The sequence below is a fragment of the Lactuca serriola genome, chromosome 7 (genome assembly GCF_051521515.1).
Source record: "Lactuca serriola cultivar US96UC23 chromosome 7, Lser_US96UC23_V15, whole genome shotgun sequence".
NCBI lineage: Eukaryota > Viridiplantae > Streptophyta > Magnoliopsida > Asterales > Asteraceae > Lactuca > Lactuca serriola.
In genome coordinates, this window is record NC_136414.1 from 184,851,756 (window position 1) to 184,866,013 (window position 14,258).

General features: G+C 32.4%; 1 protein-coding gene and 1 long non-coding RNA gene across 2 annotated transcripts; one reads left to right on the plus strand and one right to left on the minus strand.

Moving 5' to 3' along the window:
* Window positions 1-1,309: 1,309 nt before the first annotated feature.
* On the plus strand, window positions 1,310-4,009 carry LOC145064345 (uncharacterized). Its single transcript, XR_013688058.1, has 3 exons — window positions 1,310-1,877; window positions 2,793-2,872; window positions 3,847-4,009. It is a non-coding gene; the product is annotated as an uncharacterized LOC145064345 (long non-coding RNA).
* Window positions 4,010-5,414: 1,405 nt separating this feature from the next.
* Window positions 5,415-7,815, minus strand: LOC145064629 (uncharacterized). The gene is made up of 2 exons (XM_079012041.1): window positions 6,813-7,815; window positions 5,415-6,679 (listed from the first exon to the last, which is right to left on the minus strand). Exons 1-2 carry the CDS (start codon window positions 7,813-7,815, stop codon window positions 5,415-5,417), a joined length of 2,268 nt encoding a protein of 755 aa, XP_078868167.1.
* Between the last annotated feature and the right edge of the window lie 6,443 nt (window positions 7,816-14,258).

Genomic DNA, 14,258 nt, shown 5'->3' on the forward strand with positions numbered 1-14,258 from the left:
TTTAATCTGATTTTTTTTAAAATAAAGTGTTTTTTTATGATATTTAAGGTATTTATACTTGTAGAAAAGTGTTTTTGTACTTAGCCAAAAGAAGTATTAAAATTTCAGTTTATTGCAACAGTCTGCAGATGATAAAAAACAAACAAATTTTTTATTACATGTTGCAGTCGTTTGGTCCACCTCTTCTGCCGCAAAGGTTTGTAGATGTGGTCTGCAGACTTCGCGTTTTTGCTTCGAAAAAACAAACAACACCTTAGGCACGAAACTAGAAAAATAAATTGCAATTACTCAATAACACATACGACAATAATATTTGAAGTAAATCTAGGCAAAATAAACAAAAATTACATTAATCTTACCGGAGCAGTTGACACAAATCGATGGATGAAGTTGAAACCGCACATAGAGACGATCCCACAATTTCAGTTACATAATGGCGATGCTAGGTTGAACTGATTCTAGATTTATGAAATCTGATTTTAGGAAAAAAAACTTGATGAATCTCCAATGACGTCGACTCATTAATTCAGAAGTTGACTCATTAATTCCAGACAATGATGCTTGATTTTGGGGAAACCATCAACGGTGTTGAATTTTGGAGAACAATATTTGACTAAAAGAGAGATAGTCCGCTGTTGACTAATCGTACCTTCTTCACGATGATTCGCTTCAATGAAGCCTTGATCGTTCGAATATTAGGAAGCGGATCGTCAGAGATGGGATGGGAGAGAGAGAGAGAGAGAGAGAGAGAGAGAGAGAGAGATATGTGATGATGGGTATGACAGATTGAATTGAATTTGATATTTTGATTTAGGGCTATAAATTATGTTATCCCAAAATGACCCTGGTTCATTTTAATTTGATACCCCGTGTCATCTTTTTTCTAAGTATTTATAAAATTGTCATAAATCATCTTGACATTCTCTTATTTTGATCTAATGGCTCGTATTTGGTTCTTGGGTTTTCGGGAAACTATGAGTTCTCAAATAATCCTTCCTCTCTTTCTTTCTCTCTCTCTCTCTCTCTCTCTCTCTCTCTCTCTATATATATATATATATATATATATATATATATATATATATATATATATATAGGAAGGATCATTTGAGAACTCATAGTTTCCTGAGAACCCGAGAACTAAATTTGGAACATTAGATCAAAAAAAAAAAAGGATCGAAATGTAAGGTGGCGTTTTTGTAAATAAATAGAAAGAAATAAATAAGTAGAAAGAAAAGAAAGGATGGATATCTTAATTAATTTGACGAGGGTATTATAGGAAACACAATTTTAATTAAATTCTATCTCTTAAACTCACGATCTGTCCTCATCCTCACAATCACATTCTTCTTCGATGATTCCCCTCATCAGTTTCTTCTCCAACACCGGATCATCTACTGTTTCGATTATCTCAACCTCCATCGCCAATGATTCGCTCATCAAGCTTGTCTGTTTCCCCTAAAATCAGCGCCACATCATCCAAATCTGGAGTTATTGTTCCTCGTCGATCTCTCATCTCCGACCGATTTTAAAGGCACCGACTCCGATCCTATACAATTCCATCGAGATATAGAATTAATCATCTTACTTGAGCCACTGCTGGCCATTCAGAAGTTTAGATTTGTATCAATCCGCACTCATGAAGTTTAGATCTCCTAGGGTTCCGTTTACCTCAGTCGGAGAAAAAGCAATGCTATAAGGACTCCATGGAGGAATCTCTGTCTAATTCGTCAGAGGAGGAGTAGGTCAATGACCGGGAGGAAGAAGATGAGGAGGAACTGGAAGCCGTTGCATGACTTGTTGATTCTGATGAAGATGAAAACGCCACACCTGCGGTTGACGCCACTGGTGAGGAGCAAGACGATGAGGAAGAAGACGAGGTTTGTTTTTTTTTTTTTTTTTTTTTTTATTTTTATATATTGTGCTTTTAGACTGATTTTTTGCCGCTTTGGTTACGTTTGATTATGCATGTTTGGGATATGAAGCATTTCGTGGTGTTTCATGATACATTTTGGTGCGATTTGTCTGCCTTAGGGTTTTGTGCTACGGGATTTGTTTGCTTTTAGTATGATCCTCTGGTGTGTTAGGGAGTGTAGTTTTTAGGGGTTTGGTTCGTTTTTTTATGTTAGCTGCAGCTTATTCATGCATTTCCTTCGAAAAAGAGAGCATACTGATTCGTCTTCCAGATGCCGTATTCCAATAATGTTTTCAGTATGCTTAGCCTCTCTCATCGTATATGTTGATTTTTTTTTTGTTATTAGCGTTTTTGTTTAAAATGATGTTTTTTTTTTATATGTGGAGCTTGACATTTGTTGATAACTACTTGCCATTTGAATGCTGGTGACATTGAACTGAAAAACAGCAGGCTGGACTGGAAGATGATTGGAAATAAAAATTGCAACTTGCAAGAGAATGCAACTTGAAATATATAAAAAACTATATTAATATCCACAACAACTATAAAGATTAATTTGCAGGGGATACAATGAATCATAAAGTCTCAACTTTGGCTAAATCACAATAAACAAACTTAAGCATTATAAACTTTTTAGGAAGCTGTACTAGCGATTTGGTTTGATTCTATTCCTTTAATATGTTTGGTGGAATCAAGTTATACATAATGGTAGCCAGGATTTGTATGTAGAATTCATCCAGCCTTACCGTATTCATGCAATTGTTATGATTCTAAGTAGTGCTTTTCAAAGGATGTATGGAACTGAAGGTTTAATGTGATGAATCAGTGTTGTTTCTTTGAGTCATCTTCGAAATTTAGTTTTAATTTTTTGATGTTTTAGAATTGAATCAGGTTATTAGGGAACTTGGCGTGGGCTCACTTGCAGCAATAGAAGTATAAATTAGTTGAAGAGATATATAGGTATGAAAGAAGAAAAAATCCATATGCAATCGTTCAAAAAACATCTAATTTTGTTGAAAAGTTCAGATTTGGATTTGAATGTTGCAAAAAACAACCATCATATTGCAAAGGCTTATATTTTTACATGAAGAAAAAAAAGACTATGTTACTACAACTTATGACATGTTTTCAAAATATTCGACAACAAAATTTGCCACAGTTACCTCTCATTATTATTGCAATACATGTAAATAATAAGTGAATCACATATGAATTACATGTGATTCACATGCGAATTACAAATAAATTACATGTGAATTACATGTGATTCACATGTAAATCACAAGTGAAACACATATGAATTACATGTGAATTACATGTGAATTACATGTGATGCATATGCAAATCACATAATGAATTACATGTGATTCACATGTAAATCATATATGAATTACATGCGATTCACATGTAAATCACATATAATTCACATATGAATTACATATAATTCACATATGAATTACATGTGATTCACATGTAAATCACATGTAATTCATATGTGATTTACATGTAATTCATATGTGAATTACATGTGATTTACATGTGAAACGCATGTAATTCATATATGATTTATATGTGAATCACATGTAATTCATATGTGATTTACATGTGAATTACATGTGATTCACCTTTAAATTTAAATCACATATGTAATTTATATGTGAATTACATGTAATTCATATGTGAATTACATGTGATTCACCTTTAAATCACATGTAAATCACATATAATTCACATGTAATTCATATATGAATTACATGAGATTCACATGTAATTCAAATATGAATTAAATGAGATTCACATTAAATCACGTATAATTCACATATACATCATATGTAATTCATACGTGAATTGCATGTGATTCATATCTTAATCACATAAGTATTTTCGTAAGTGTTTTTGTATCAATCAATTTTTTTTTTTTAATTTTCTTGTAGATTTGGAAGAAATTGTGGTGAATATTGAAGATGTGAAGATGATAAGTTGATGAAAAATATGGAAATATTGACACAAAAACATAAAAACGCTTTTTTTTTGTATCGAATAAAATACTTATTCTATTGTGTTTATAGATTAATAAACAAAATGAGTTTTTTATAATGTACTTACGAATATTATAGTATAAAAAATATGAATATATGCATTTGAAAAAATATGCATATATGCACCTAAATTTTTTTTTTTTAAATTGCAGTTTTTTTATATGCAGTTTTTTTTTTGAAAAAACATAACTTTATTTAAAAAACTTGCAGTTTTTTTTATTAAAAAAATGCAGTTTTTCTTAAAAAAAATTGCAGTTTTTTTTTTAAATGCAGTTCTTTAAAAAAATTGCAGTATTTTTGAAAAAAAAAATGCAGTTTTTTTAATAAATTGCAATTTTTTTAAAAAAAATATTGTTTTCAATTTTTTTTTCAAAAATACATGTTTTATATAAAAAAATTAAAAAATCTGCATTTAAAAAAAAAAGAAAATTACTACTTTAAAAAAAATCTGAAATTTGATTTATGATGTAAATTTTTAGACATTTATATTAATATATTGAATAACACAAAAAAATTAAACATTAAATGAGATTGGTAAGATGACGATCATGTCCTTAACGAATTGCTTTTGATCAAACGCTCCACTTTTAGTTCTCGGATTCTCGGAAAACTTTAAGTTCTCAACCGATCTCAACCATATATATATATATATATATATATATATATATATATATATATATATATATATATATATATATTAGGTGTAAAACCCGTGGGACCCACGGTTGATTGATTTAAATAGAATCATAATTTTGATTACATAATATACGAAGATACCATAGTTAAGAAAAAAAAAAGATAAATACATAATAATAGTATATTTATTTTATTAAGATTGGCATTTGTAAGTATTTAAAATTTATAAATTTTAAGCAATAATGAATTTTTAATTATAAAAATTTATTTAAAGTAATGTAATTAACATGCATAAAGGAAAAACAATGAAATATTATAAGTTACTTAACATGAATAAATCAAATAGAATATATTAATATAATTTTATCAAGTTATATAATTTAATTAATTAATACTAAAAATAAATAAAAGATGATACAAAATAATTGATTATAAATTACCAAAAACTTCTTTATAAACAACATTGGAAGTTTTATTGGTTAGGTTACCATCCTTATCTAAAATTAACAATTTTAATCCTACTCTGCTTTGAACTCTAGATAAGTCAACATATAATTATCCATGTGAAAAAACAGGATCTTTGAGGTACAAGCCAACCTTGGATAACGATTGTCCTTGACTCTTATTAATAGTCATAGCAAAACATACAGCCAATGGAAACTGTCTTCTTTTGAATTTGAATGGATTTTTTTTTTCTGATGGCGTTAAAGACATTCTTGGAATAAAAGTCCGATTTCCAATATTAGTTCCAGATAAGATACGTGCCTCGATAACACGTTTGCCCAATTATATCACTTGGAGTCTTGTTCCATTACATAAGCCATTTTTTAATCAATATTTCTTAGTAACATAACCGGAACACCGATTTTTAAAACTAACTTATGATTTGGTAGACCCGAAACTTTGAGACCATTTAAAACATCAGGTGAGTATAAATCTGCATCAAACTGATCATGGACAAATTCAGATTGGCATATACTATCTGAACTTAAATATTCAACCTCATCTCCTGGAAACTTCAATAGCAAACGATCATTTATCTCCTGAACCACTTCATTCTTTGGAGCTAGTATTGCTCTTTCTTGAAAATAACTTGTATTGTTGTAATTATCCAAAATCGAAGGATATACAAACTCAATTAACGAACCTATAGGATCCTTTGGATCACTAATGAGAATATCATCTGGAATATCAATAACCGTTTCGCCGTCATTCTGACCACCAAGTTTTCCTTCTCCTATATCCAATAGCCATTCTGCAAAATCTTTTATTTTTTCTACAGCAGACTGATCCCTTCCAACCGTTAGCCTCATGTTTTTTGTTAACTTATGGATTTTGCAATGTTGCCATAAATATGAAGAACTTAAAGAAGCGTTAACAATGTTTTGTCTGCTACCACCCGGAATAACAGGCAAAATTTGTCTGAAATCTCCTCCAAAAACAATAACTTTCCCTCCAAATGGAATATTCAACTCGGTAGAATTTTCAGACCTCAATACATCTTCTAAACTTCGATCTAAAGCTTTAAATGCATGCTTATGGACCATAGGTGCTTCATCCCAAATTATCAAAGATGTTTTTCTCAATAAGCTAGCGAGCTCACTACTTCGATTTATTTTACATACAGAATCCTCAGTAAGTTCAAATGGAATTATAAATCGAGAGTGAGATGTTCTACCTCCAGGCAATAATAACGAAGCAATTCCACTTGAAGCAACATTTAAAACGATATGACCATCACATCTAATTGCTGCAGATATTGTCTTCCATAAAAAAGTTTTACCTGTTCCACCATAACCATAAACAAAGAAGACACCTCCTTTATTTTTTTTAACTGCACCCATGATATCAAGGAAAATGTCACGTTGATCATTTGTTAATGCAAGAAACATATGGTCAAACTCAGTCTTTACAATGGAAATGTCATAATCTAGCTCCTCGGTGATAAGTCGATTGTTTGAAGAAGAAACAGAATCAACATCCGGGTAAGGCATGTTTTTATAATTTTTGAGAGTGTTGTTGTTACGAAGTAAAATCTGTTCTATCTCGTACAGAGTTAAGTTCATAAGCCGATCTTCACTAAGAGTTAAGCCTGGAGGACAAAATATCAAATTAATTACATATATTATTACCAATATTTACTTATAATTAAAAATTTATCAAATGTATGTTAGAAAATAAATATTTTAATTTTTAAATAAATAATAATAATAAAATTTTAATACCTGATAACTTTAATCTCTGTCGTTGATTATAAAGAATTCCATCCGCCAAATATTCCCATGTATTTTCCCAAACAACTTCTGGTTTAGACATACTGTTACACATCAACAATGTGGCAAATAAGAATAGTAGATAAAAACCAGTTCCAGAATGACTTGCTTTTTTAATTGCATCGATGTATTCTTTGTCATCATCCAAAAGCCCAAGAGCATAACAAGCATCTCTAAAAGACAAATATTCTTCACCATTTACTGTGCGAATCTCTTCAAATGATCTCGGACCTTTCACCTTATTTAAAAGAATCCTTAAGAAATAAGCTTCCTCTAGATTAGGTGAAACCGAATGAATTCTACCAATGCACTTTCCTACTTCCCTAGGCTTCCAAAACCTATTCTTACGATTCCAAACAAACTTTGTAGGAAACTCAACATACGTAAGTTTTCGTGCATCACTTGAAATTACATTACACTCCATCCAAGCTGTGAACATTGAAGCAACAACAGAAGGTTTGTCCAAAACATCATCAATATCATCGTCTTCCCCATATACAATCTGCTGTTGACCAGGAAGATGAAAAGGTAGTCTAACCACAGAAGGATATCTGTAATGAACATCATATGTAAAAATTCTCCATGATGCTTCACATGCAGATAAATATCTACAATCGTAATATTCATTTATTTCATCGACAGCATCATGATTATCACAATCATTGTTGCTTCGTACAACGACAATTGTAGCTCTATCTGGTCCTTTGTTTATGTATTTGAATAAATACTTTATAGATGATCCCTGATTGCACCATTCAACATTAATATGTGTCTGATATCTTTTCAATAGATATTTGTTGTAGGGGACAACATTTCTATTATCCAACTTGACACCTGATTTTTCAACAAAATGACCATTGTTTCTTCTCCTATATAAGGGAAAACCATCCTGATCAACAGATGTATGATTGCAGAATTGCTTTGGAAAGTTTTTAGAGCACTTTTTGTCCACCATGCATGGGCAATTGATATTTTTGATGGGTTTTGGTCATAAGACATCCTATGTGCTCATACAAACCCTAATGCTTGGATCTAGGTTTCTCTATTGTACATGCTTTGAATCCAAGACTATAAACCCTAATTCTAGCATACAAGTAATCATATTAGATATTAGAATAAGTTTATAATGTTACCTTGATTGTTATGTAGCAATAACAATCCCAATTCCTCCTTGAATTGACTTTGGAAGGCTTAGAGTCACAAGTGTCACTCCTCTAATGGTTCACAAACACCATAAGTAAGAGGATGAAGAGGAGAGAGGATGGAGGCTGCCCAAAATGTGTGAAAACCCTAGAAGGTTGCTAGTCCACGTTTTTGAGCCTTAAGGGTTCTATATATAGTGAGGCAATTAGGGTTATCTAACAAGGAAACCCTAATTTGGATGCTTAAGCCCCAAGCAACCCATAGACTCCTTTAATTAAGGCCTTGGACGATTTTCTTATGGGCTTCCCCATAGAATTCGTCCACTCCTTAATTTAAGACAATCCATAGCCCACATTGCAATTATCTTATAATTACAATTTCAGTCCCTTAAGTTTAATTAATCTCTTTTAGTCACAAAACTAATTACCAATTAATTCTTGACTAATATTAATTAAACAATATGATTTCTCCTTTAATATATTATTCCCATAATATATTAATAAATCATATTTAATCCTTTCTCTCCATAATTCATCCTATCAAGTTGCTTTGGTGAAGGCAACCCAAAAGGACCATGCACCATCAGGTCAAGTACATACCAAAATAGTTATGGACTTAGACATTAATCCAACAGTCTCCCACTTGGATAAGTCTAATAACTATTATGCGTATGACTTCAGATCCTGATCTGCAATCGTAGCTTTCCAAAGCCGCTGTCAACTCTGATCCTATCAGATACACGTGTCCTTAGATAAGGGATCATATATTCCTCCATTCTAGATATCATATGAGATATGATTTCAAATCATTCTCTTTGTACTACTTCTCGATTTCTGATTTATGACGACAGACTAATTGAACAAATCAAATTAGCCCTAGCTCGGCCGAGCATTTACGTTTGTCATCACTAAACCATCGAGGGGCCCAAAGATATCGCTTTTATTCTACTTTGAATAAAAGGAACAGATAAACTTTGATACAATGCTTGCTTGCACTCACCCACCGAATTACACACAACAATATGTTTTATAACACCAAGTTACTGGTGCGTTTACATATTATCAATGTGCAACCGATTTGCAAGATACAACTCACACATCTCGGTTTCAAGAATATAGGATGTTATCGTCTCACTAATCACTCGTGATACAATGTCATGGAGTGATCCAAGTGAGCGTGGGTTTAATCCAATGCTCAAATCATATTCATAAGCACTCATGAACGTTGCAGCAAACATTTGCTTATGTCTAACGCTCTTTAGACAATCCACACACCAATTCACGACAGTCTTCATTCATATCTACTTCCAACATATGAACGACTGCGGCCTGTTCGAATAATTCGATTATTCTTAATAAACTCAATTATTCTGGAAGTCAAAACATGCAAAGTGAAACACAAGAATAATACTAATCCCATATGGCCTCAAACCTTTGAGTATAAATAAAACACCTTTAATTTATCACCATATCGATTACTCATTATTTGTCGTTTCGGTTAATCAACTTCTTACTTGAATTCCAACACTTGTTCCATGCTCCTAGCATGCACACAATGTTTACCTATGGTTCTTACTTTGTGAAATAGATCACATTGAACACATTTCCAATCCTTCTCATTTAATATCAAATTCTTGCTACTTATAGAATATGCTAGATTCTAACATTCTATGCAACTATCCTTTCGTAATGTCACTGCACCAAAGTCACAAAGACTATTGCCAATGATATTACAAAGTCCTCTATCGGAGATTGTTACAAGACAATTCCATAGACGTGATGTCTCTCACTCAAAGTACATTCTTTGAACATCCTTTTGCATAGAAGTTTCTAATCTAGTCATAGATTTCTCAATATTCAATTCCCAATATGGACACACTTCCATATGTTCCATATGACAAATCATTCTTAATAGAATCTTATCTATTCGTAATGATGTCGATACGGTCCATCCAATATGGAAACATTTCCATATTTTCCAATACTATACTTCCAACTACTCACAAGCGACCAATCCTCGTCGAACTTTGGGTTGTCCTTTGATAGTTGTTTAATTGTTTTAGTCAAAACCAATTCTAGTCCCTTTTCCCTCTAAATGCGCTCGACATTTGGAAAATTTTAAAATGGTCAAACATTAAAGCATTTGCAATCGATCCTATACCCGAAGCGTATGGGACACGACGTATAATGTTTTATTTTCTATGTTCTCAAAATTCGAATTGTGAAGAGGGATGCCTTAATCATAATCGAAATTTTAAGAACACACTATGTACCTTTGACTAAATTTATTAACATTTCTCAACCTAATCCTTTAGATTTGAAATGAAGCATAATATTCTCTCCCTTAATTATAGCAAAACAACCTTTCAACTCTTACAACTTTGCAAAGTATGACTTTTGTTTTCTATAATTAATATTGCTAACCTTGCAATACTTTCCTTAATAATCATACAATCATAACATTTATGCTCCCACTATCATGATGATTATTATAAAACATAACACTTATGCTCCCACTAGCTTCAACATGTATTCATAAACATCTTAACTTTCAGAAAACAATACTTATTGAATTTCTTAAGTTCATGTTTCTAATACTTAGTGCTTTGATAATCCTTTATCAATGCTTCTTGAACTTATACACCTTTGCCTTCGATAGTTCATATGTGTGTCTAAACAATTAAGACTAATTGTCAAACCTCACAATTCAAATTATGGAAAGGGATGTCGTAACCATGATTGAATTTGAGAATGCAATTTTACAATCACTATCTTCTTAAAATCTCTCTTAGTGAAAGCATTTCTTCACAATCATTTTCATGAAGGAGGAAATCTTATGACACTTAGATTTGAGCGGTGTATGTGTTCTTATCCATGTGAATTTGTTAAAACTAAAGTTTATGACAAATTCAAACTCATATGGACCGAACTTTCTTAGTCTTGATTTCTTGCCTTTATGGTAGCACAGTTGCCCACCATGTCTTCCAAGTAGTTAAGCATCTCACCCTTTCCTATCAATGTACCTTTCATTGATTAAGGTGCTTTGCCTTTTATGCGTTCAAAATGAGAACTCATAGAACTCACATGCATAATTAACTTAATTGGAACAGCACATAATCAAAATATTGTCAACACGATAGGTTGTAAACCTTAACTCGTGTGCTAGTGATGATCGATAAGGTTTATTTGATTTGTTCTTGAGACCTTTCAAGACCATTAAGACTCCCACTGACTCCTTGACATATAAGGTTCTCTTGTCAATAACCATTTCTTGACAAACAAATATTCAAGAGTTAGTGTAGTTTTTATCAAAACTCCTCATAAATTGGTCCTAGTTGATCTTTGTCTTATCTAAGACATCACAACTTACCACATTTAATGAATGTTTTAAACCTTCTTAATACTTTTCACTCATTGTCACAATCTTAACTCTAAGACTTGTTTTGGAACGAAGTATGATTGACTTCTTGATTTGACCATTTCTTCAATCTTTGATTCCTCTTCTTGGACATACAATTGTACCAAGACTCACTTAGAGGATCAATTGAGATATGGTTCTTAATCATTAAGACCTATCATAAAGCATAAAAGGTACTCTCCCTTCTTCTTAGAATGGAGAAACTTTTATCTCTTTGCCTACTTGATTCTTGTTATTCGTTCTACTATTGATTTAAACCTTTTCAATCAATTCATAATTACACTTAATCTTATAAGTATAATCATATTTACTAAACCTTTAGTAAATCATAACGAATATCTCGTTACTCTTATGGTGGACTTTGATCACACAACTTTGTGTATTCGATCTCCTAGTCCTTCACTTGACACTTTGTCAATGAATTAGTCTAATTTCCAAATACGAAATTTCTCATTCATCGTGCATCCACGTTGCATGATTCCAAGTTTCTGTCCGATTGAAACTTGGGCGATGAGAAACTCTCCCTATTTGGTAAATTCTCGACTTTCCATAAATAACATAATAAGAACCAAATCCATTATTGCTAATAATAGAACCATTTTAACATCAATTTTTCATACACGCCATTGTAAGGATAAATAAATAAAATTTAAAATCAAAATTTATTTTATTGCGGAAAAAATTTGTCCTTACAATGCAACTCATTTGAAAAACTATGCTAGTACATATTTCTTAGCAATCTAATTCTAACTCTAAGTAGTAGCTCAAGAATCTAATCTTCAAGTAATGCGATCGAAATCCATTCCTTCTCGGTTAGATTCTGCTCACTTCTTCCCTTAAGCGTCCTTTTCTTTTCGTCGATCCTACAAAACATCAATTGTAATCTTATCACATTATGTATTAAGAATCTAGAATAGAAGCTCAAAAGAGTTAGTCAATGGATGTTACCTATATTAGAGCCATACGTTTCGACTCTCCCATCTCTTAGATCTCTTAGGTAAATGGGGCAGCTTCGTCTCCAATGCCCCTTCTCTTGGCAATAAAAGCAAATCGACTCTTTTGGAACAGGACATGGAACTACTTCAGATATCGCCTTTCTCTTATGATCAAACTTTCCGATCATAGCATGTCTTTCGTTGCCATTGTCTATATCCATAGAGGTCTCGAAGGCAGATTCACCAATCAACTTTGCTTTTCTATTGCGCCAAATCATTACAGATTCAGCAGCAATAAGCATATAGGTGAGATCTATAAGGGTCACGTCGTAGTTCATCATATAGTACTCTCTTACGAACTCACTATATGAGTTGGGAAGTGACTGAAGAACGCAATCAACAGCCATTTCCTCACAGACAACGGATCCCAACATTCTTAACTTATCAATGTGTGACTTCATCCCTAGGACGTGTGCACACACAGACTTTCCTTCTTTATGTTTACTTGCCAAAAGGGCTTGAGTGATCTTGAACTTTTCAAGCCTTTGAACTTGTGGGTTAGGGAGAATAATTGGAGGAGGAGGAGGAAGTGAAGCATGATCTCTTGTTCCTCGATCGAATCGTGGAATATCATCTTCATGTGGAATGCTTGTTCCACGGGATTTGAGAAGACCATAGTTGTCGAACTTTGACATCTACAAAACGGGAGAAAAATGAATTCAAGTTAGTAGATAGATTGAGTCCTTGGTAGATCACCCAAATGAAATTCCAAGGCTAGGACCCAACACAATACGCTACAACCTAGAAAAGGGATGCCGTAATCTAGTTGCAGAATATTTGAAGGTAAGTGAATGACGATTCACTAATTTCCACCATGAAAAACGAAAAAGAAATTTAAGTTTTAAATTTATGAAAACTCCTAGATCCTTTGAGATTCATTGAACTTTCAATGGCATGTTTAAATCTCGATATGCCCCTCTTGTTTGTGACTGGGATGTCGAGGATCACAAAGCGGGTGTGAATAACCATGCAAACTTACATGGTGCCCTCACATGTTACAGTCACCTATTCGATGTGCCGGTAAACCACACACGCTCCACCGAACTATGACAAACATTGAGTCACCTTTTGCTACCTTTGCTTAGACCATTTAGTGTGCCGGTAAACCACACACGCTCCACTAACGTCTTTGCAAGGGCACAAAGTGTAATTTCATGGAATTGCATCAATTCACTTTTGCCTAAGTAACTAAGATTGGGAATTTTATGAAAACATTTAGTTACTTTAATAATTCATTATACTTATAATGGAAGGTTTCGTCCTATCCTACCCTTTCGGCTAACGACCCTCCACTAGTCAAGAGTGCGGTGGGTAAGAGTGGATACCCATTCAATCGCCATTTTATAGGCAATTTCCTTAAACACCCCTTATAGACTAGCTTCGTGAATGAGGCCTACTAACGGTAAGACTGACTTTTACTCATACATATATAATGTTAGACTTTTAATGTTATATATATAGTATAGGGTGTATTTTACACTTTTAAAATACTAGGTGGTTTAATTTAACAATTATACTTTTAATTCAATTAAATTGTTAACCTAAACTTTTATGGATTTATTAAACCTCTTTTAATTATACATCTTAATTAATTAATAAAACCATAAGGGAGTGATTTGAACTTTTCAAAACATTACTAGGGTTTTAGAATTTAACATTCCTAATTAAACTTTTAATCAACTTTTAAATTCCAAAACTTGAGGGCAAGTTTTGAAACATTTCAAAACATTAGGGTTTAGAATTTAAATATACATCAAAATTAAACTATTAATTCAAAATTTAAATTCCAAAACTTGAGGGCAAGTCTTGAAACCTTTTTCAAAACATTAGGGTTTTAACTATT